Source organism: Anguilla anguilla, chromosome 5 (genome assembly GCF_013347855.1).
Source record: "Anguilla anguilla isolate fAngAng1 chromosome 5, fAngAng1.pri, whole genome shotgun sequence".
NCBI classification, from domain to species: domain Eukaryota; kingdom Metazoa; phylum Chordata; class Actinopteri; order Anguilliformes; family Anguillidae; genus Anguilla; species Anguilla anguilla.
Window position 1 is genome coordinate 52,829,821 of NC_049205.1, and position 24,977 is coordinate 52,854,797.

The window sequence follows — 24,977 nt, forward strand, 5'->3', positions numbered from 1 at the left end:
GACCCACTGACCTCAGGTCAGCGCTCACGCAGTATGTGCGCTGAGTCACACGCTCACCGCTGTCTGCCTGGCCGCTCCGTGTCCTCGTAACTCTCATTTCACATTGAGCACACGGGGTGTGGCACAGCAGCAGTGTGTGGACACAGTAAGAAGCGTGTTTAACGGCCTCCAGTGTCTCTCTAAAGGGGCTTGCTGGGTCCATAAAGAGTGCTCACAGGCCATGGAATAGTACACAAGTTAAGGTTTTATGCCACAGGACGATATCAGCATGCATCTAGCTTTACAAATAGCCTTAGCAAAGTTATGTAGGACAAATCAAAAGGCTTAATATATAGGGTAATACCATATAGGGTAAAATCATATTTTGCGTAAATGGATTGAGCAACATATACAGGCCAAGCCTTTTTTTTTTTTTTGCTCACTGAATGACTGTCAATCTCAAGCTGTGTAAGAAACAAACAAAACCATATGCCTGTCTGAATTTGTCCCTCCGATTTGAGTTGAGTTGGGTTAGATGGAAGCCACACCTTTGTCTCTTTGTCTGTCCCTGTGTCAGTTCAGCTGCAGAAATGTTGCATAGGAAATGTAAAAAGTATGGGTAAAAATGTACATGTATATTCAAATAAAATACATAATAATATCCAAAGGAATCATATTATTATTTGTCTTTTTCAACAGTCACTGACTCTGAGCTGTTTTTAAAGTGGGCTCCTGCTCCTCCAGCTTCTCGCTCTGTTGCGACATCAGGTTGAATTTAAGCAGCGCGTAGCGGCGGCTAAACATACAGTGAAGCTCCTGGGAGATCGTGACCATTCCTTCCCAGGGACAACAAATAATCACAGCCACACAGCGCTAGAGAGAAGCCAGGTCTGCTGCTGGCCTGTTCTCCTCTCGCCATGGCCTTCACACAGAGGGGAAGAAAGAGAGAGAGAGAGAGAGATAAAAAGAAAGAAAGAAAGAAAGAGAGAGAGAAAGAGAGAGAGGGAGGAGGGATAGACAGAAGTACAGAGTGGGATGCGTTCCTGAGTGATTCTGTGAAGAGTCTGCCCAGCTGAGCCTTTTGTTGGTGCAGATGTGTGGGCCGTGAGCCCGTGCCGGTGGGGGTGGGGGTGTGTGTGGGGGGGGGGGCGGGTGTAAGGGGGGGGGTGTGTAGACCGTGCTGCCACTTGCCTGGCTGCCGTGGGGCCGCTCATTGTCTCAACCTGTGCGCATTGTTCTGTTCCCCCCCCCCCCCCCCTGACAGGTGATAACTACCCGGTGCAGTTCATTCCATCCACAATGGCAGCTGCCGCCGCGTCGGGGCTCAGCCCCCTCCAGCTCCAGGTATGTGCCGGAAACAAAGAGCGCCCGGGCCTCCCGCCAAGCCCTCGCCGCCAAATTGCTAACCAGCTGTATGCTAAATAAAGGGCTGCATGCTAAACGATCCTGGAGAGGTCCTCCCCCCCCCCCTGCTCGCTCAGCACCTTCACATTTCACGCTCTCCGTTCTTCCCCCACGCGGCTGCGGCGGACGGGAAGAGCCGCGGCGGTGATCGTACCTGCCGCCGGTAAAGAGTCACGCTGATTCCCCCGCTTCTCCCTCTGTTTAATCCCGCGTGCGGTGGGTCCTCCGCTGCGCTGGCCACCGCTCGCTTTCATCTTTACCTGCTGCCCCCGTCTCTGTTTTACACAGTATAGCAGTGTTACGCTCCGTACGTTCTTCAGGTTTTATGCAGTACTTATGTGCCTATACATATACATATACATATACATATACATATATATATATATACAGAGACAGAGAGGGAATAAAAGAGGAATAAATAATGAAATAGAAGAATAGATGCAGAAGTGTGTTTTGCTTTAGTCAGGCAGGGTTTTAAAGTGAAGTGCGCTGGGGCAGCGGGGGGGGGGGGGGGGGGGGTGGGGGGTGTGTGACTGTAAGTCGCTGCGGATCCTGAATTCTCCCGTGGCGTGAGGATGAGGAGCAGACTGTAGCCGAGCCCTCAGGTGCCCCGCTGGGGCATCGCTGTCATCCGGAGCGACTTCCAGGGCTGGCGTTTAATAAAGACCATCGTCTCTCTTCTCTTTCCGTCCCTGTGTGGTAAAAGCTCTCTGAGGGCCCTGCGCTCGGTCTCTGTTTCCAAATTAGGGAGGTGTGTTCCCCCGCCACCTTCGCCCAGGCGTATTTACATAACAAACACGCGGAGTTAGTTGTTACCCGCGCCATCGAAGCCGCCCCGCGGGCCGGTGAGGAGTGGCCCGGCGCGGCCGCGTTTGAAACCGTGTGATCATAAATCTTTCAGTCTTTCTCAAACGATTCTCAAATAAGAATCCCCCCAATGCAAGGAGCTTTTTACCGCCGTTCCTTTTGAAACAACAGAGGGAGAGATAGAGAGACAGAGAGAAAGAGTGAGAGAGAGAGACAGAGAGAGAGAGAGAGAAAGAGTGAGAGAGAGAAAGAGAGAGCCTGCCTCAAAAAGCTGCCGTTATCTTGTCAGCAGCGGCGATAAGCGACTGATAGCAGTCAGACGTTAAGCTTCGCAGTCGTCCGGACCGCTTTGAACAAAGACCGGATTCGGGGGGGGGGGGGGGGTGAGGGAGGGAGGAGGCGGGGCGGGGGGGGGGGGGGGGGGGGGGGGAGGGGGGCGGAGGGGCGCGAGGGAGGGCGGGGTTTGGGCGCGGCGCAACTTTTCCCCTCCCCTCCCGTAGGCGAGCTCAATTTGTCCTTCGGTGCTGATCGCTCTCAGCATTAATGAGCCTTGGCAAGTCCTGACAATGCCGGCAGCTGCGGCTGGATGGGCCTCCTCCGGCCGGGGGGGGGAGGGAGAGGAGGAGGGCCCGCGTCGCCCCGCCGCCCCCACCAGGTACGCCGTGGCGCGGGTGACCCCCTCCGCGGGACCCCTGACCCGTCCCGGGGCCGAAGCGGGTGACGGAGGGCGAGCGGGAGCTCAGGGAGAGGTGTGCTGGGCGGGGCGGGGGCAGGCGGGGGCGGGGCTATTTTTAGCGGTGCGCTAGGGCAGATGGGAGGCTGGGATGGTCGTATATCTGAGCGCTGATGGGGGGCTACAACCATTAATTCTGCTAATGCATTTAGCCCTGGGAACGGGCTGAACCTGAACCTACAGGCCCGTGCCTTGGCCGACCTTTAGAGAACACAGTAAACAAGAAAAGGTGCACCCCCCCTTCTTCCCCCCCCCCCCCCCCACCCCAAAAAAAAAGAACCTCAGCGCTGTATACGTGGTGGCGGTTATTTGCTCTGTGTGGATACTCCCACCGAACGGCAAACATGCCCTTTCCACCGCCGCCGACATCACCCAGTCACATGACCGCCCCCTCGCTCCGGCTGCAGAGCACTCAGCAGGCCAGGCGGGCCGGTTGAAGCGTACAGTAATTTTGGGGCAGGAACTGTGCTGGTTAAAGCCCCCGTTTCCACACAGCGCTTTATCCCGCTGCGCAGACCATCCAGCACAGGGAAGATGGGAAGGATATTATTTTTTATGCTTCGCACGCACACACACACACACACACACACCGCAGAGAAGGGGCTTCTGAGGACAAAAGAGGAAGAGATGAGAAGCTGGTCTGGACAAAAAACAAGAATGACGACAGAGGGACTGAACTGGGAGTCTGGTGTTTTGTGGCGAGGCGAGAGGAGGAGGAGGACCCTCTTCGTCTGCAAGTCAGCGAGCGTTTCGCCACACGAGTGTTACCGCCGTGGGTGTCTCCTCCTCGCCTGTCCGAGAGGCGAAGGGTGACGAGCCGGCCTCTCTGTCTCTCTCACGTGTCTCCGAGCGCTGACTTCCTCCCGTCCGTCCTGCGGCGGGCGCTCACTTCCTCCCGTCCGTCCTGCGGCGGGCGCTCACTTCCTCCCGTCCGTCCTGCGGCAGGAGCATCGCGGGGCGCGCCGGTGCTCCTCGGTCCGGTTTCCCCGCCGGGCGTGCTTCGCGGAGAGCGTCCGGCGGTTTAATTAAAGAGGAGCGCTTCGCGCGTGACCCCCGCTTAGCGGCCGCGTCGCTAACGGCCTGTCGGGGCGAGGCCGCCGTTCCTTTTAGCCTGCAGGGGGCGCTGTTTCCCGAGCCAGCATGGCTGACGACAGCCGCCCGCCCCCCCCCGTCTCCTGTAATTAAAATATGGCCGCCTGTCAGCATCCCTGGCCGGCTTATCATTTTAACCAATTTATTCTGTTTAGATTGTGAAATATATGAACCTTGAAAAAAAAAAAAAAAAACGGTCTTACCGGAGGAATTAATTCCCGCCGAGCCGCGGCGGTAATGTGTGCAGCCAGGCGGCCGGGAGCTGGCGGCTTACGCCAGTCTTAATGTCACACAGCCGCCTTTTAACAATTTCCAGTGTCATAACAGTCAGGCCTTGAATGCAGCCACCCCCCCTACTCCCTTTTTTAAATGTATTTTTATAAAGGAATGAGAAAAGGTTTTCCCCTGATCAGAGGAGGTGGGGGGGGGGGGGGGCGATGGGGCGGGGAGCGTTTGAGTGTTAGAAAGTGTAATTTGCTTGTCAATAAGGCGGCAGGCACCACACACACGCACACACACTCTCACACACACACACACGCACACACACACGCAGACACACACGCACACACACATGCACGCACACGCACACACACACGCACACGCGCACACACACACATGCACGTACACACACACACACACACGCGCGGATACATTTGCACGCGCACGGAGACACACACACACATACACACACACACACACACGCGGCCCGCGTGGCTGTCACTCTCCGCTCCTGTATCGGCGAGTAATTTCACTCGATGCTTCCCTGACAGATCGCTCCCAGTCCACAGACTCACAGGAGAAAACATGTTTAAGCCATTTTCAGCGTCTGACTGAGTGCCTCTCTTCATTAGCCCTCATTCTGGGCTTGAAGGAGACGGGGGTGGAGGTGAGGTGGGGGGGGGGGGGGGGGGGGTGGAGGTGAGGTGGGGGGGTGGGGGTCAGTGGACTGTCCCAGGACCAGCATCAAAACCGAAGCCTCTATATGAAAGGGGTGCTGAGGGCTTTATCCGGGCCTGTGTGTGTGCTCAATATGGGACAGCACACACAGCCAAAATTATACCAGTGTCACCTTCTCAAAACGTCAGGCTCTCGTCTGAATAAAATGCGCACCAAGGAGCGGTAAACAGCTGGACACATTTCAGTCATCAGGGCTGTTTAATATCATTTTACAAATCCGTTTATTTTTCTTTTAACTAGTTTTAGAGCCAGCACAGTTGGATAAAGGACCAGGTCCGTGGCCCTCCCCTGAGCACGGCGTGTTAATGCCGATGTTAACGCTTTGGGGCCCCCGTGGGCCGCCCACTCTCAGAGAAAATCCGTCTTTCTCTCTCTCTTTCCTTCCGTCTTTCCCCCTGTTTTTAATTGCGCGGGCTGGCCACATCCTTAAGCTCTAAAGCAGGGGATGTTAAATTGCTGGAGCGGTGACTTTACACTGCAATTACCATCCATCACTGCGAATGCGGCGTCAGTCAGAGCGACACCAGCACCGCACACCTCCCTCACCTCCACACCCACACCCACACCCACGGCCACGGAGGCGCTCTCTCAGCCGGCGGGGGCGAGGGGAACATCAAAATCAGCCCGCGCCCCTGTGAAGATGCAGCCCTGGAGTCCCCTCCAGCTGAAGCACCGGCTCTCTTGTTTTACATGCCAGTCTCCTTTCCGCTCTCCTCCTCTGGCTTTGGAGACGTGGAGTAGCCAGAGAAAAAGCCAGAGAAAAACCTGAGTTTAGAAAGACAGAGAAAAGATGAGCAATGTTTGGGCTTTGACTCGTTTTAGAAAGAGGAGCAGATGAACTGAGCTGTGCTTTGACTCTGGCTGTAGAGAGGGAAGCAGATGAACTGAGCTGTACATTGACTCTGGCTGTAGAGAGGGAAGCATAAGAACGGACTCTGTAGAAAGGCAGAGCGCGGATGAACAGATGTTTTCTGCGGCTGGAAGACGGAGGAGAAAAACAAGGTGCCTGAGAGCTCGGAGAGCAGAGGAGAGAAGAGAGCGCAGAGCTGGCACATTAAACCAGCGAACAGAGCTAATGAGAGAGACAGATGGACAGAAGGCAGGCAGGCAGCTGGATGGAGGGCTTGTTAGATGGATAGATGGATGGAGGGAGCAATAGAGGGACGGTGAGAGAGGGGCTGGATCTCAGAGCTGCTGTTTGAGGCAGGCAGTGTGAGCCATGTGCTGGGTCCAGGGCCCGGTGGACCTGCCTGGGTACTGGCCACGATCAGAGGTGTGTGTGTGTGTGTGTTTCTGTGTGTGCGTGTGTGTGCGCGCGTGTCTGTGTGTGTGCGTGTCTGTGTGCGTGTGTGTGTGTCTGTGAGTGTGTGTGTGTGTGTGCATGTCTGTGTGTGTGTGTGTGCGTGTCTGTGTGCGTGTGTGTGCGCGTGTCTGTGTGTGTGTGTGTATGTGTGCATGTGTATTTCTGTGTGTGTGTGTCTGTGTGTGTGTGTGTGTGTGCGCGTGTGTGCGCGTGTCTGTGTGTGTGTGTGTGTGTGTGTGCGCGCGTGTCTGTGTGTGCATGTGTGTGTGTTTCTGTGTGTGCGTGTATGTGTGTGTGTGTTTTTCTGTGTGTGCATGTGTGTGTTTCTGTGTGTGCGTGTGTGTGTGTGTTTCTGTGTGTGTGTGTTTCTGTGTGTGCGCGTGTGTGTGCGAGCAGCAGATTGAGCAGCAGCAGAGACAGATGCTGAGCCATACTGTAAAGCATCGGTGTGCTGCATCAGGACGCCGCCCCTCCTCCCGACATCTGGGCCGCCCAGGGTCAACCGGGTCGCCGTGGGCAACGAGTGGGAGACGGGGGCGGAGCCGGGCTGCCTTTCAAGTGGTGCGCGCAGCGATCCAGCGGTAACGCAGCGCTCCCCGCCCCGGCGCGCTGCCGCGGCAACGCTGCGGCGGGGACAGGAGACACCCCGCTGCCTAATACAGACCCCGTCCGGTTACCCTGGGAACAGGACGACACACCAATAAACAAGCGAAACAGAGAAGAGATGAATATGTCAGTTTGTCTCTCTCGCTCAGCTGTCAGGGAGCCGGTCCTGTGTGGGCTGTCCTACCCCGGGGCCTCCGCATCAGCAACTGTTGGGATGGGGGGGGGGTGGGGGGGGGGGGGTGTCTAACTCCCCAGCATGGCTGGAAGCACAGAAATGGCCCATACGCACCCCAAATCTGCTGCCACTGCCTCGCGCAACAACATCTGTCACAGACGGTTTTTTTTTTCTCCCTCTTCTCAAGAACAAACAGGATGCTGGAACGCATGACCCCCCCCCCCCCCCCCCCATATGCCCAGATTACCGTGGCGACTCGGCGATAACGTGCCAGTGTTTCCGCGGTCCGCCCCGGCATCGGCGCGCGTGTCAGACCCCCCCCCCCCCCGTCTCTGTCCTCCCTGGTTACACTCCGATGCCTGTCAGACCACATTAGAGAGGACTACAGCTCTTCAGGACACAATAGCTGGCCGGGAAAGAGAACATATTGGCTAAATGGTGACATATTTTAATTATGAGTAGAAGTTTCCAACACATTCTGAAAATACCGCTTCAATCAAATGCACGAGTTCCTTTAAAAATTCTCCTACTCACTGGATTTCACTTCTATATTTTTTTTTTTAAATACATTTTTTGATTATTTTGCTACAGATTTGCCGGTGTGTTGTATTTTTATTTGTTGAGGAGGTGCGAGCAGGGTTTTCAGGCTGTGACCTTGCTCTGGGAGCGCGCGGGGATGTGGGACATCATCGGCAGAGTGTGTAGTCCCGGTGTAATGTTGTCGCAGGCAGAAAAGTGAACCCTCTGGTTTAACCTCTGCCGCCCTCCGAGGGGTTGCTTTTAATTAGCAGAGGGTAACGGGCTGACCTCGGGCCAAACCGAAACACTCTGAGACCCGCTCCCAGAGACGCACCGCGCGCACATGGAGAGAGAGAGAGAGGGAGGGAGGGAGGGAGGGAGGGAGGGAGGGAGGGAGGGAGGGAAAGGGAGGAGGGCGGCTGGTGTCATGGTGTTAGTAAAGGAAGGGATGTGGATACAGTGCGTATGAATGAATTTGAAAAGCACCGTGACCCTAGTTCTCTCACTCTCTCCCTCCTTCTTTCTCTCTTTCTCTCCCTTACTAAGTGGTATTTCGGTATATCGCCTAATGCTAAATTGGAGGAAGGCATTATCCCGGTCTTTGGGAGATCATGGCCTTTTTGTGAATCTCCTGCGGAAGCCATACAAGGAGAGGAACTGTACCCCCCATTCACTTCCACACGCATGCAAGCTCACGCACATAAGTACTGCACTGCCACTGTGTGTGTGTGTGTGAGCGTGAGCGCGTGTGTGTGTGGAATGGGTGACGAGGTACCGGGGAGATACTGCTATTTTTGCCATATCACAGGAACATGAACAAAAGAGACAGAACAAAGAGCCAGCATAGACACTGAGTCTCTAAAGCTCTGAGAGCTGCCCTTTCTCCACACTCACACACAGCGCACACACACACACATACACTCAGACTCACACACACATACGCACACACTCACGCACACCCTCACACACACATGCACTCAGACTCACATACACACACACACACATACACTCAGACTCACACACAGCACACACACACACAGTCACACACTCACGCACACCCTCACACACACATGCACTCAGACTCACATACACACACACACACATACACTCAGACTCACACACAGCACACACACACACAGTCACACACTCACGCACACCCTCACACACACATGCACTCAGACTCACATACACACACACACACATACACTCAGACTCACACACAGCACACTCACACACAGCGCACACACACACACATACACTCAGACTCACACACACATACGCACACACTCACGCACACCCTCACACACACATGCACACACACACACTCACACACACATTGCAAGCTGCATGGTTTGAAAGCTATTGGTTAATAGTTTCCTTTATTCAGACATTTTCAGCATGATTTTTTAGCCCTGGTTTACAGAGTGCAGTGTCCTAATAAACTGTGTGTATGCAAGCATTGACAAAGCCATGGGTGCAGCATAGCACCATAGTGTTTGTTTAGTAAGTTTAAGGCTGCCGAACATGCCCCCCCCACCACACACACACACACAAAAGCACATAAACATACATACACATATACACACCTGAACACTCACACACATGCTCACACTCACACTCACACACGCGCACACACACACGCGCACATCTGCAGATGAGCACGGACATTAAAGCGGGGTTTGGAGATGGCACAGAAGTGCAGGCTGGGGGCACGGAGCCAGCACATCCCAGCTCCGGGTCCCTCTGCACCCATTGACTTTCAGCCTGACCCTCATTACCACCGGAACCTTCTGCCACAGCCGCCCGGCAAGATGGTGGAGGACGGGGGGCGGGCGCTTAGGGGAGGTTGGGGGGGGTGGAGCAGCCGAGGAGAGGCGGGCAGATGTCCCTCAGTCCGGGACCGAAACATGTGTCCAGCCCCGAGACTACCCAAGGCCATCCGGCTTCTGAACTCCTGTCTGGGGCCTTTTTTTTTTTACGAAAGCTGTCTGGTGGTGTGCCCGACTCTGGTGTGGGTTCTCGGTGTCCTTTGCTCTGTTTCCCCAGTAACTCTCAACTTCTGGCGCTCTGATTCTGGCGCGTCGCTGCACTTCCTGTGCTCTGATTCTGGCGCGTCGCTGCGCTTCCTGTGCTCTGATTCTGGCGCGGCGCTGCGCTTCCTGTGCTCTGATTCTGGCGCGGCGCTCCGCTTCCTGTGCTCTCGCAGGCGTTCGTTTTCCTTTCTCCTGTTTCCATGTGTGCGGCGGCGTGAGCCTGCTTTCCCCATCCCGAGCTGTGACCCCATTAATCAGGCCTCACAAACGGCAGCCTCACCACCACTGGTCCGGAGGAAAAACTCAGTTTCTGTCCGCCATAAAGCTGTCCTGAGCGGGTCAGGGTCTGTGCCCGTCTAGTGCCTGACCAAAAACCTGTCCAGTGAACAGCATCTGCACCCTGTAGTCCCTCAAGCCACCTGGAACCACACTGGTGTACTCCCATTCCTAACCCCTCTCCCTGCCATGAAATTCCTACAATACTCAGAAATACCATATATTTTAATATGAATTACATTCACTATAAGTAGTTTATTATGAATGAAAAAAATCAACAATCAAAATGATTTTCCCTGAGTGAAAAGAAGTAGATGTTGGCATTGTAGTTTGGGAAGGGGAACAGGAGGACTAAACCCATATCTAACCAATCACTGTGGGCCGTAATCAGGACCTGGTTTTCCCTCGCTGGCCTGTAGCTGTTTATCGCAGCTCTCCCCAGAATAATGAAGCCGTTTGTTCTCTGGTGCAGGAGAGGGGAGGTCGGGCGAGGTAGACAGTGCGTGTTTACGGACGGACGCATCACGAAACGCGTCGGCGTGCGAACCCGCCCCCCCCTCCCCCGTCTGCATCTGCATCACAGAGGCGTGGCCGCCCGTCTCTGCCCTGGCGGCGTTTCATCACCTCTTTAGTGAATGGAGCCCTTGTGTTTGAGACGTGTACTCGGGGGGGAGACAGAGGTTGAAAGGAGAGGAAGGGCTGCGCAAACGCATGTGAGAGGCTCGCAGAGCCACTGGGCGGGGCCACCGGGCGAGGCCACCGGGCGGGGCCACCGGGCGGGGCCACCGGGCGACGCTCACAGGGCGAAGCCACCGGGCGGGGCCACCGGGCGGGGCCACCGGGCGACGCTCACAGAAAGCATTCGGCCCAGCGGGGTGATTAACGGACACAGCCACCCCGGCCCCGCGGCAGATCCCACAGAGCAGTTATAACAGAGGGTAAAGGGTGAAAAGAGTACAGGGCCTGTCTGATACCATTGATAATATTTTGTAATACGTAACTGGTTGGCAGGGGACTCTGACCTGTCTGCTAGATTTAGCCAAATTTGCACAAAGGGCATCAAGCCCCTAGGGTGGCTGAATAGCTTTGGCATTTTTCTTTCTTCCTTTCTTTTTTTGGCCTGTTTGTCAATTTACCATTTAGAAGCTTTTAGTCCTGCTCCCAGGAGGGACCTGATAACAGTAGAGTTTTACCTTCCGTCTATTCTGCTTTGCATTTTCCCAGTGCTTACCGTATGTCTAACAGCCAATCACACCAAGTCTGTAAACTCAGCAAGTTTGGTTTTTTGTGCTTTTTTGCCCCACGTTGGCCTTGTAAAAACCTCACTGTGCCCGTTGTCACACTGCTGATATGTGTGTAATAGGTAACGGTTTGATGGAGTAAGTGTCTGTCGTAACACCACGCTCCCCTCTGTCTCTCAGCTTCTAGACTGTATCTGCGGCTCTACCTGGAGTCATCTGACTTAGCGTGTCTAGTGCCGCAGCTATAGACTAATGCCATGGCTTTTGTTGTGTGGGGAAATAATTGACTGGGGTTTTTTGTTCATTAGTCGTTTAATTCCATAATTGAATAAAATGTTCTCTTTTAAGGAGGGCGATGGTCAGAGATAATCCTTTGGCACGCTAACTGGGTTGTGGCGGTTGAAAGTGCAAGACGCGTTTCCAGGAGTCCAGGTGTTTGTGGTGCTTACTGCAGGGCAGAGGCAGCAGAATATAACAGCAGCCTGGCATTTTGTGTTCAGCTGAGCAGAAATTCCCAGATGCTCCGGAGAGAGAGAGAGAATGCAAAAATAAAACAAAAAAAGGGCCAGCCAGCTCTACTGTACCGAAGGCCCTGGCGTGCGGTTAGAGCACGGCTGTCTCCTAGCCTTTAATGCCCGGTTAAGATCTCTGAACCCACACTGGAAAAAGAGAGAAAGGAGGAGTGAGAGAGACAGGGGGATGGGGGGAAAGAGAGAAAGGAGAAGTGAGAGAGACAGGGGGATTGGGGGAAAGAGAGAGGAGAGGGAGAGAGACCACTTTTTTCCCAACTTTTTAAAGGCCTTATTTAATGTTGCATTAAACCAAAGGTATGGTGGAGGGGAAAAAAGGATATATATTATACTTTCAGTAAAACCAAAAAAATTACAAAAATGACCGAACAAGAACAAAAATGTAATTGTGAACAAAGGGAAAAATGAGAGACACAGAATGCTGGATGATGGGGGGGAGGTGTGAGGTGGTCTCTAATGCTGCATAGGTCTCTTCCCTGCAGCAGCTGTATGCGGCCCAGCTGGCCAACATGCAGCTCTCACCCGGAGCCAAGATGTCCTCCCTGCCCCAGCCCCTGAACTCCTCCGGCCCCGTCTCGCCCACCGGCCCCAAGGGGGAGAAGCGGCCCTCCAGCCCCCTCATCCAGGTCAAGGTACGTCCAGACGCCGCCACGCCCTCCCATTCGCTGGCTCGGCACTCTCGTCTCTGCTGATTGGCCCATTCTGCCCTGCTGTGCTAATGAGTCCATCCTCTCCCCCTGCTCTGATTGGCCCAGCCTGTATACCTGTGCTAGCGTAGGCAGCCAATGTACTCCTGCTCCTGCTGCTTGACACTCAGTGGTGCCCGGTGATTAATGCTTTATAGGTCATTGAATTATAGGTCTTTAAATGTGGTCCTCAACCCTGGTCCTGTAGAGCTGGTGTTTGTTTCCATGTTAAAATCAGCAACAAATTCAGACGCAAAAATGTAACCCTGTCTACTTCAATGAGACCCCTCCAGAGTGTGTTTTTTGCACGTTTGTTGACTAAATCACATCGCACAAACACACTCGTATACTTTTACGGACGTCTGCGACCTTCACTTTATCACTCTATCTGCGTACTTTCACTAATGAAGACCGGCGCAGTCAAGACATTGTCCTTTGAAGCACACAATAAAACCGCTACGCTTTACAGAGACAGTGGTCTACTTTTGTCTTTACAAGTTTCCAGGGCTGACCCCATTTTTAAGAGGAGTATAGCGGGCAGTTATGGAGCGGGGACGGGCCGGTGGTGAAATCCGGCCACCACGCCGGAGTGTTTGGCGTGCCAGCGTGATTAGAGTAAAATATCACCGGGACCTTTCTCCTTTCTTCTTCTTCAGTGGAAAAAAAAAGCAAGGGCCCGCACTCTCTCTCTCTCGCTCTCTCTCTCTCTCTCTCCCTCTCACTCTCTCTCTGCCTCTCTGCCCCCCTCTCTCTCTCTCTCTCTCTCTCTCTCTCTCTCTCTCTCTCTCTCTCTCTCTCCCTCTCCCTCTCCCTCTCCCTCTCCCTCTCCCTCTCCCTCTCCCTCTCCCTCTCCCTCTCTCTCTCTCTCTCTCTCTCTCTCTCTCCCTCTTTCTCCCTCCCTCTCCCTCCCTCTCTCTCTCCCTCCCTCTCTCTCGCTTGCTGCTGTGTGGCAGCAGTCCACCCCGCTTCGCTCCGGAGTGCTGAGCGTATGCATCATCCGGGCCGGGGCCGGTAATGGGAAACATGCGTCCATTTGGAAATGTTTAAAGGGATATCACAATGGAGGGGGGCCCAGAAATCATGTCATTAAACAGTAGTGCGCCCTGCTGGGAGCCCCCCCCCCTCAGCCACGCCTGCCGATGACAGGCAAAGTGCCTCTCCCTTCTGGGACGGCAGTCTGCTCTGTCTCTCCCTGATCACTAAATTGGTTCCATGTTGGTCACTGTAGCTAGAGGAGGGGTGTTGTCAGAATCAGATGTGAATGTCCTCTTGTGTCTATTTTAATACCGCTCCCTCCCTCGTTTCTGTGCTTGTTATTCTTTTAATTGACTTAGGGGGGAGGAACTGGCAAATGCTTGAATTTTTGTAGTTAGAATTTTGAGGAACAATGGCTATGTGCGTCCAGTTTCAGCTATGACAAACGTAGGGCTCAAAGGGCTAACAAATTTACAGTGTTTTTTTTAAATTTTCTTACCGAAAATGTCATCAGATCCACCATCCAGTAACACCCTGGCAGGTGAGCACAGATGAAGCCGTACAGAGAGGGAGCGTCGGTGTTAATTAGCTCAGACAAAGCAGTGCGGAGACTGGGGGAGTATACCTGGCGGCGCAGTGCCGCTGGATGAATGAGCAGCAGTGGTCTTGGAGGAGTTGGGTGATTAGCGAGCTCTGCGCCATCACCAGACAGCACGGTCTTATAGCAGGGACAGTGGCTCAGGTTGACTCCGCCCACTTTCTCCCCATTGGCTGCAGGACGAAGGGACGCAGCCCCTCAACCTCTCCGCTCGGCCCAAGACGGCCGAGCCGGTCAAGTCCCCCGTGTCCCCGACCCACAGCCTGTTCCCTGGCAGCAAGACCAGCCCCAACAGCCTGTCCAAGAGCAGCGTCCCCAGCCCCATCGGAACCCTGGGCCGCGGGTCCTCTCTGGGTAAGACGTGCACATACACACACACACACGCATACACACACACACACACACACGCATACACACACACAGACACACACACACACGCATACCCACATACACACACTTACATACACACACGCATGCACACACACACACGCACATATACCTACACACATACACATACAGTAACGCACGCACACACACACGTGCGCATGGACACAGCACGCTCACACACATGCTCGTTGCAAATGTATGCTTCACACAGACCTCTAGCTAATCACTGCACAGACACTCAAGTGAGATGAGAGCCCGCTGTAATCTTTAGCCTTTTATTTTATCCAGGTTACAAATCAAGGTTACCTGGCGAATCTACCAAACAAAAACTGAAAAAGTTCTTTAGATTTTCCTGACATTTTCATATATGGCTGAGCTTTCTTGCTGATGATGACGGTACTGTGGAACCAGCCTGCTTCCTGCTATTTCAGATTTAACTAACAGCGTGAAGCCAACAAAAGCTCGCTTATTACGCTGCCATTCTTAATATGTTTATTTTTCTCCAAACACGTTTGTTTATTTTCAAGGTTTAGTTCAACAAATACGGGAATTCGAAAAATCCTTGATTTGTCATTTTGCCGACACTTGGGCTTGAACCAGCGCTGTTCTCCCTCTGACTGGTGCTTGTTATCCGTCTGAGTGAGGCACAAATTGAAATATGTGTGTTCCTTAATGACTGGCTGTTGATACAAATGTCTCTGTTTAATCTTTGTCAGACCTCCCCTGTGTTTATGGCTCTGATAGCTGGGAAGTGCGCGAGTGGAAACACTGCTATTTATTTTTTAAGAGCTTCCGCGCACTATTGTCTCTCCATAAGCCGTTTTATTTAGCCGCCGTTATCCGTTAATTAAATGCAATCCCAAACCGCTAATTACACTAAAACAATTTAAATCTGCCTGCGCGCTCCTCTCTCTCTCTCCCCTCGCATCCCTCCACGCAGGGGCTTTGAACCCGGCCACCATGCTTGCATTTCCTTCCAATTTATTCCCAGGTTTTTTAGCTGCCGCACGGCCCCGCGTCTCCATCCCGCCGGCTAATTAGGAGAGGAGGAGCGAAACGGAGGCTGCAGCTCGTTTTCTAAAACACGCACAGGCTCCCGTCCCCACAAACGCGCTCACTGTGTGTATACACACTGGGGAAGGGTGTGGATGGAGCAGAATTAAGACCACGTCAAACCCCACCCCCCGTCGTTAAAGATTGTGGTTAGCCAATGGGGTGGCAAAGTGTCACATGATTTCCTTTTGTTCCCCGCCCACAGACATCCTGTCCAGCCTGAACTCCACGGCGCTGTTTGGTGACCAGGACGCGGTGATGAAGGCCATCCAGGAGGCGAGGAAGATGAGGGAGCAGATCCAGCGGGAGCAGCTGCAGCACCACCAGCAGGGCATGGAGGCCAAGTTCTCTGCCCTCAGCAGCATGGGCCTCAACAACTGCAGGGCTGACAAGGTGAGCGCCGCACGCCGGACGCCACACGCCACACACTATGAGCCACACGCCACACGCCACACACTATGAGCCACACGCCACACGGCACACACTATGAGCCACACGCCACACGCCACACACTATGAGCCACACGCCACACGCCACACACTATGAGCCACACGCCACACGCCACACACTATGAGCCACACGCCACACGCCACACACTATGAGCCACACGCTACGAGTCACGTACACGCCACACGCCACACACTATGAGCCACACGCTATGAGCCACACGCTACGTACACGCTGCACGCAAGCTCTGAGCAGCTGAATACATGCAGAGCCAGCAAGGTGAGCGCCACACCAGGAATCTCACGCTTTAAACCCTACACCTTTCTCCTTACACTTCCATCCCCACTCGAGTGGCACCTTCTAAAAGCCTTCACAAACTCTGGAAGGAATCTCTGCCTCGCTGTCTCTCAACACATCCAGGAGGCTCATGTATTACACACAGAGACACACGCACACTCAGAGATGTCAGGCCGAGATAGGCTGAATGGCCTGCTCTTGACATCATTCTTCTGTTCTCGTATTATTATGTTCTGACACTATGCTCACATGGCGTTCACGTGCCTTTCCGCAGTGACACACACACACATGTGCACACACGCACACACACACACACATTCTCCTCGTTCTCTGACGTGACAGTCTCACCACACCGCGTGCTGTCACAAAAGCATCAGGCACGTCAGCCTGTTACAGCCCTTTGGTCTCTGTTCTGGAGGATGTGTTATCTCTCCTGTTAGTATCAGAGAGAGAGAGAGCCGGTCTCCCTCTTCTGCTCTTTCTGTTTACGAGTATGTGAGAGGGAGAGTGTGTGCTGAGTGTGTGTGTGTGTGTGTGGGTTGGGGGGGGGGGGGGGGTGTATATGTGTGTGTGTGTGTGTGTGTATGCGCGTGTAGGTTGGGGGGGGGGGGGTGTGTATATGCATACGTGTGTGTGTGTGTGTGTTTGTGGGTTGGGGGGTGTGTGTACATACGGGTGTGTGTATACGGGTGTGTGTGTGGGCCCTCCACTGCCCTGCGCGAGCGAGCTGTGATGTCTCTGCCCAATTAAAGCCGCCCCGTGTCCCTCCGCGCCTCGCCCTGCGCCTCCCCTTGCCCCGGTGTGGGACAGGGCCCTGCTTTGTACCAAGAGCACTCGCACTCCCCGGGATGCCCTTTAAAAATATCTTCAATCGATGAGTCAATCAAGGAATGAAAAAAAAATCAAAAAATCACCCTTCTCCAAGTGATTGATGCCATATTGCCAGTTGGCTGAGAAGGAAAGGCAGGAACTTGGAGCAAAGATCCATTAATATTTCATCACCTGATACTTTCAACCCACAGCCGCAACTAGGTCAATGTACATATATATAAAAAAGTCTCTGAACATCTATTTTGATTTCCCTTTTTTGACTTAATATTAGCGCTATTGCTGATTTCTGAACGTGCCACTGGAATTCACTGAGGCCGTTCTGATTTATTCTGCATTGACTCTGGCTAAGATCAGTGTCGTGGTAAATTTGGTTTACTGCTCCAATGAAACACTGCTCTGGAAAAATGTAAAAAAAAAAAAAAATTTAATTTCCTGTAAAATGGTGCTTTTTATTCTTCTTGTTGGTTGATATTTCTACCTCGCACAATGTCCATCACATCTTTTTTCCTTGATTCCAGTTTTATCTTTCTATATTTTCTGCTGGGAGCATGTACAGTAATGTTGATAACGAAAGTAAGTCAGAGAGGGAAAAAGAGTAGAGTAGGCCTTCCCACTCAGTAGGTTGTACACCACGTTTTTGCATTTAACCACGCATGCATTTAGCCATTATCACAATGTACATTTTTGTTTAGTTTTTTTGAGCTCAGAGTATAGTCTGTGTGCTTGTATGTGTATATGCATGTGTGTGCGTGCAGCTAGGGCTCAGACTGAGAAGTGAAAAGGCCTTTAGGTCGGGCCTTGAGGGGGCTTTCTGGCATGGGGGGGGCGGGCGGGAGGACGGGGGTGTGAGACGATGCTGTTGACAGGGCCCTCGGAACAGACAACAAATAATAATTAGGGGCCCGTCAGCCTGGACGCGTGAGTGGCATGTTTGGGTTATCATGCTGCCACGGGACGCCCCGCCAAGGGCTCCTTTTACAGAGCCAGACAGACGCCGCGCCCACGCCCCTCTCCTCTGGCCCCTCTCCTCTGGCCCCCCTCCCCTGGCCCCCCTCCCCTGACCCCCCTCCTCTGGCCCCCCTCCCGGGTGAGTGGGCAGAGCGCGCTGCCCCAGCTGGAGGGCGTCCGGTGTGCGCTCGGCTTGGCTGCAGTACGCGTACGTGATCATTACCGAGGGAGAAGCACTGATCTGGGATCAGCGGGTTTGGGCGGTCCTGTGCGACCCTCTCTCAGAGGAGCCGCTGGAACACCCCAAAGACCCGCCCCACCCCCCCCACCCCCCAGTCCCACACCACTCCTGTACAGGAAAGCTGGTCTGACTCTGTGCAACTTGTGAGAATTAAAAAGAGTTTCAACTGCAACCGTAGCCTCAGCCTAGCCTCGGTATCGCCGGTGGAGAGTGCGGACAGGCTGTGAGTCGGTTATGCCTGTGCTCAGTACCCAGCCGAGTATAGGCGGTATAAATAGCCGATGGACCATGGGAAATAGGCTACAGCCGTTAGCGCAGATAAGCTGCGGAAGCGGCCTTTCGCATGCCGGAGGGCCGCGGAGGTCCCTGGCCATCGGTCACCAGCAGGCACAGCCACCGGCCCGGATCAATCCACGTTTACCCTTATCTTTGACTCAGAATTCTGAGCGAGCTGTTTGCCTTTTTCTTCGCAAACACGAGTTCAGTGACCACAGAAGTGAACGCGGCGCACTGTCCCTCGCCTGCGGGAGAGAGGCCCCGGCGCGGGGCATGATGGGATAGCGGATAGAGGAGCTCGGCCGGCGTGTAAACAGGCTCGCCTCCGTTGCCGGGTGCGCGGCGGTCTCCGACACGTTTGCGACCGCGGCCGACGTTTCCAACGCGGCGGATAAAAGCTTTCACTTCGGTCAGTTTCAGAATATTAATATTTCAGAGAAGCGCCTCACCTGACATAAATACTGCGCGTTCCCTAACAGCCCCCCCGCCCCCCCGCCCCCCATCCCTGTCGGCTGTTTGGAAGTTTATCACTGTGAAAGCTTACATGAAGATTCTGGAAAGGTAACATAAATGGGATTAAGGAGAGGTTAAAATCATCTACTGGGGCTGTTGGTGGGGATATTAAATATTGATTTATCCTGGCGTATGACCCCAGCCTGAGAGTGGGGCTAAGTGCTGCTTACAGATGGATCAATTCATCTTTTAATACAAAGTGTGGGCCGTGAAGCACAATGGGAGCGCCAGCATAGCGGCTTTACTCTTCTGCCTGAGCCTCTCTTTCTCCCTCTCTCTCTCTCTCTCTCTCCCTCTCTTTTCTTCTCTCTCTCTCTCCCTCTCTCACGCTCTCTTTTCCTCTCTCTCTCCCTCTCTCTCTCTCTCTCGCTCTCTCTTTTCCTCTCTCTCTCTCTCTCGCTCTCTCTCTGGGGCAGATGAGAGTTGCATTTAGCGTCCTTAAGGTGAAGGAGTAAAATATTCATGCTTTACAGCTATGACAGCATGTTTCCTTGTTTTCTATTTGTCCTCTTACACCCCCCCCCCCTTTCCCCCACAACCCCCCCCCCCCCCCTCAAACCCCTCTCCAAGTAAAAGAAACGCTTTTTCCGACCCATCACAATTCCGCCATTGTGAAATATTTATCTCGGAGGTATTATTGTCTGTCCGGAGGAATGGTTTTGCTCCGTTATTTATGGGCGAGGCGGGATGGCGGTGCGCGGGGCCGGCTTGCGGGGCTAGCAGCTGCGCGCGGCTCGCGCTCGCTAGTGCTCTTATCCGGCGGGGGCTAGCGCTGCTGCACACGACTGCTTCGGTCAAAGGGTCCGGCTCCAGGCTAAAATACAGACTGCTGTAATTTATTTTTTAAATCTGAGGGGCCCCCTTAAAATTGCCATCCTGTGGTCAGGATAATGGTTAATGGTTCGGTATAATGGCTAATGGTCACACCTTTATACAACTGCCACAAAAGGCGGCAATGCGGTGACTATTCAACACGCAAGCACATGAAAGCATGTCTAAATCGCGATGCTACTCCACTCAGTACAGTGACTCATGCGCCTGTTTGTTTCCATGGATATGTAAACCAAACAATGTCTAAAATACGGAATTGATGAAAAATGGTAGCATCAATAAAATGTTTTTTTAAACTGGAAAATGTGTTACTCCACTTTGCTGAAGACCCCCAGGGACCCCAGAATTGGGAGCTCCTGCTCATACAGAAATACACCACGCTGCTGCAAGGAGTCCTCTTTAAATTCCCCCACAGACGTGTCCAGAACGCCTGTTTCACAATAGGCCCGCTATAAAACCAGCGTGACAGAGCAGCACTGGGAGCAGAGCTAAGGCCATAACAGCACACGGTCTGAAAGGCATACATTTTTGTCATCGGATATTCCCCTCGCACATGGGCAAGCTCTTGTGTTTAAATGGTCGAGCTGGGCCCATTGAAGCCTGCGTGGAGTGAAGTATATTCCTCTGCTACCAAACTGGAATCAAAAAGTGGAGGCGGAGTCAGAGTGTTAGCCTATCGAACGCACTGCATCGACGCATCCAGTGTTACCTTACTGTTGCCACAGAGTTTAGGCCCTGAACATACTGTATGCCCTGAGCATTCTTTTCAGAATGTAACCTTATTTGAGCTGTGGCTTCATACATACATACACTGCATATACGTTTACATACATACGGCATACTGGCCTCACAAGTGCTGTTTCGTTATATCCAGTTGCCTGCATTTACCTGAACTCCAACTCCCATCATCCCATACCCTCCCAAGGATCTGTAGTGCTTTAGCTTTTGAATACACTCCAGCTGTGTGGTGATTGAGACAATGGTTGACAACCATAGAATCACATTGTGCAGTTATTTCCAATATGTTTGGATCTGCTTGCAACCAAAGAAAGTGGTTGTCAGCAGGCGATGTGTATTGACTCATCTTTTGCCTGGTATTATAGATTGATTTCATTTTTTCAGTCACTAGTGACTTTCTCTCTCAGAAGAATGGCTTTATAATAACTAGCCTTCGTAGCCATACGTCTCTTTTAATTAGTTTTATATAACTCATTGAAATAGCTAATAAGTTCTCAATGCAGAACAGCATTACATTGCTAGTGTCGTACATTGTCGTACACAACACAACCCAAGCATCTGTTTTCAAGAGGAACAGTGATCCTTCATGTTCAATGACAGTGAGGCCTGCTAACATTATTGCTTTCTCCAATTGTTATTGCCTGTCAAAGAGCCATAAATAGCTTTAACATTCTGCGTATACATGTGCAAATGTGTGTGTGTGTGTGTGTGTGTGTGAGAGAGAGAGAGGGAGTTAGAGAGAGGAAGAGAGGAGAGTGTCTGTGATATAAAGACAGTGGCCTGGGAGATGTAATGATGTCAGGCAGCATCCGTACTCTGTCGACCAGCTGGGCGTGCGCGTGATTCTTCCTTTGACACGGGCCTAAATCCCCAAAGCTCGACTGCAGCCAGTGAAGTTTCCCTCAGCCCCAGGCTGCGGGCCTCCTCAGTCAGACAAAGAGCGAGGGAACCAAGGGAAGAAAGGGGGCAGTCACAATGGCGCATTGATACGAGGCAGAAACAGGACAGAAACTTCCAGAAACGCCAAAGGAAGCCTTGTGTCTCTGTCGGGTCAGCTGTGCCTGATGGGCGATGTCGATTGGCTTCTGTCTTTGTGATTTATTGTTATGGCAAATCGCGGTGGGGATGGGCTGGGCTCTTCCTGGAGGACTTGGTGAAACGGTTCACAGTCACTTAGATCTGGAATCCTTTGGTTAAGCAGGAAATAATGATCTCCATACAACAGCCTGGGATAAAGACAAATATGACCCTGGTAAAATTGGAAACACAGCCGTACATCTTATAAAAGTTAAACGGATAGTTTACAAATGAGAGGAGAAGCGGTCCGCTTCTGTGGGAATTTAATTTTGTATGCTTCCTGCCGAATGAATTATACAGGGACGTGACTGGAGGCTGCATGTAACATGTTTTAGACCCGTTAATAAGTGACGATAAGGTCATTAGAAGCAAAAATCCAAATCGCTACTGTGCTGGCCGCGTGCCCAGACTGGGCCTGCGCTGCGTCTGCAGTTGGTTTTCAGCGCCTGATTGGAGTAAGATGCTGGAAACGCGCTGCGGTCTCAGCCAGGGAGCCCCAGGCTGGAGCCACGAGCCAGGTGTGTGAGCTAGGCAGCGTCCCCCGGTCTCTCCGTACGGCAAAGTCAGCCAGTGCAGGCTGGAGTTTCGCCCCACAAACAAAACTGTGCCCTGCTCGCTTCTCTCGCTTCTCTCACTGCCTTTGTGCGCGAACGGGGCCTGTTTTTCGAATAAGGAGCCTGAGACCGCATGAAAGGAACTTTGGGGCTTACCGCACAACTGGATGTGCTTAGGGGCTAAAACTCCCACCGCTGGGGAGATGGGGACTTATAAATAACGTGGCTGTCGGTTACAGCTGGGATTAGAAGCAGATGGGGGATGTGACACGTTGAGCTGAGAGGTGCTGTCACTATCTATATTCGGCGTGGTGCAGACCCCGCAGTAGGACCTCAGGTCTGCCAAATCTCCGCCCCCCCCCTTTGGGGGAGGGTCACATGACCTTAAGAGCCAGGGTGCTCTTAGCTCTGTGCTGTGCTTTTTGGCTCCGGTCTGCCAGTGTTGCCTAGCACCAGCAGTGGCTCTCCTTTCACCTGGTGTTAGGGGCTTCCAGTACGCACAGTAGCCTCAACACACACAGTGATGGCCAGCTCCAGGAGTAGCCACAACACACATAGTGATGGCCAGCTCCAGGAGTAGCCACAGCACACATAGTGATGGCCAGCTCCAGGAGTAGCCACAGCGCACATAGTGATGGCCAGCTCCAGGAGTAGCCACAGCGCACATAGTGATGGCCAGCTCCAGGAGTAGCCACAGCACACATAGTGATGGCCAGCTCCAGGAGTAGCCATAGCACACATAGTGATGGCCAGCTCCAGGAGTAGCCACAGCACACATAGTGATGGCCAGCTCCAGGAGTAGCCATAGCACACATAGTGATGGCCAGCTCCAGGAGTAGCCATAGCACACATAGTGATGGCCAGCTCCAGGAGTAGCCACAGCACACATAGTGATGGCCAGCTCCAGGAGTAGCCACAGCACACAGAGTGATGGCCAGCTCCAGGAGTAGCCACAGCACACAGAGTGATGGCCAGCTCTAGGAGTAGTCACAGCACACAGAGTGATGGCCAGCCCCAGGACAGACAGCCATGTTGTCTGCTGTTCAGCATCCTTTTGTACTTTTTTGAAAATGTGCTTGGAGCAGTGCTTTCCCTGAACCTGGCCTTCGCTGGCACGAATATCAGCCTTTCCTGGTCACTTCCATCCACCTCGCTCAATTTGTCTAGCATAGAAATAGCTTTTTTCCCCCCTTTGCTACTGAAAGCCGTTATCTAAGTAGCCCAACACAGGCGGGCAGGTCAGATGCTTCTTCCCTGAAAAAAAGATAGTACGTTTTGCGAGAGCACATTAATGCTACTTATCAGCGGCCGACAGTGGTCCAACTCAGATTCAGGCGCTATTTACCAAGGAGAGGGAAATTTTTGGGTTACCGCCGGTAACACAATACAAAGAGCAGCCCACCCCACCCCCTCTCTCCCCCCACTCCCCCCCACCCCACGCCACCACACTGCCCCAAAATATGTCCTGTGGGTTGAGCGGCAGTCCTGGGGCGCACGGTCTGTGGCCGCTCTGATTAAAGCCTTGGTTAAATCGCTGACGTCGGCGCTCTCTGGCTCCAGATGAGAAAAAAAGAAAAAAAAGTTAATAAATTCCAAAAGCGCTGCCATTGGCCTCCATGGCATTACTTCACCCGGCAACCATTCTGCGTCCAACAAAACGCGCCCGTAACCAAATCTGAGACGCGCACAAAAAAAAAAAAAAAATAGAAAAGAAAGAAAAGGAAAAAAAGAGGGAGAGTGGAGGAGAGTGGATGGGATTATTGCGGGCACCTTTTTCCGTTGGGGCGCAGCGCGCGCTGCTATAATTTTAGACTGGGGATGGAGTGCGGCATGCTGAACTCATTTGGGGAGCAGGCGCTGCCTAATCGGAGGCGGCGGGCGGGACGGGGGGGCCGCCCGGTGTAGTGTTACATCTTGTGTGTTGTCTTTCTCTTGCTTTTTCTCCCTCACCCCTCCACCCCCTCTCTCTCTCTCCCTATTTCCCTGTCTGTTTCTGTCAGACTTTCCTCCTCTCTTTCAATTTCACTTTCAATTTTAAATGCTTAACGGACATGAAATATTTCTTTAAATGGATCTTTTCAATGATTGTGTTTAGTTAATAGAATAGTGATGAACTGTTGAAAGTTCACAATTACATTTTTAAAAATAATTATTATTAGTAATAATAATAATAGTAGTAGTGGTAGTAGTATCTGTAAGATGTCTCTAAGTCCCAATAGTGTTGTCTATTCCCTTGTAAGACTCAAATGCACGTATAAAACATAAAGTCCTTTATATGAGCTGCTATTTACCAAAAAAGCAGGGGGTGAGCTGCCCCCACCCCTCCCCTTCAGGATGGCTAATGTCCCACTGGGCTTCTCGTCCTTCCCTGCTCTTCAGTGGCAGAGTGATCAGTAAAAATTTAATGACACCATAAAATAATAAAAATGCCATTAATTTATCACTGCACTCTGTGCGAGGGTTGCTGAAGTAACGTTTGTTCGCTGAACCTTTTTTAGGCCTTCCAAAAAAGCCTCGGATCTTACGCATATAAATCACTTCCGCAATTTCGAGCGTGATTCCGATGCTCAGACATAAATTTTACAGGTTGTAACCAATAAGTATATAAAACGCAGTATATAAAATTTAATGGAAATTCATTGTGCGGGGCTTTTAGGATGAGCTATGTTAGTTTAACGGTCATTAGCATGTCCCTTTATAAATTTACCGTTGCCAGACAAAACTTTGATAATTGAAGGACGCTCAAATGAAAGGATATTGTGCTGTTTCCTTTTCTCCCTCCACTTATTACACAAATCTGCGGGCATTGCAGATCACGCTCGCTAAAACTAATTTTAAAATGTGGATTGCCTGGAAAAATGGCATATTTT

General features: G+C 52.4%; 1 protein-coding gene across 21 annotated transcripts in view; it reads left to right on the forward strand.

The window, feature by feature from the left end:
• The window catches only part of LOC118227027 (transcription factor SOX-6-like), a 188,160-nt gene that overhangs the window by 147,169 nt on the left and 16,014 nt on the right, over nucleotides 1–24,977 (forward strand). For 19 of the 21 annotated variants that reach the window (XM_035417094.1, XM_035417103.1, XM_035417091.1 and 16 more), the window contains 4 exons: nucleotides 1,244–1,323; nucleotides 12,123–12,287; nucleotides 14,094–14,268; nucleotides 15,560–15,747. In XM_035417094.1, the coding sequence (XP_035272985.1) occupies nucleotides 1,244–1,323; nucleotides 12,123–12,287; nucleotides 14,094–14,268; nucleotides 15,560–15,747 (608 nt within the window). The remainder of the gene's footprint in view (nucleotides 1–1,243; nucleotides 1,324–12,122; nucleotides 12,288–14,093; nucleotides 14,269–15,559; nucleotides 15,748–24,977) is intronic. The other 2 variants (XM_035417089.1, XM_035417088.1) reach the window with 2 other exon arrangements.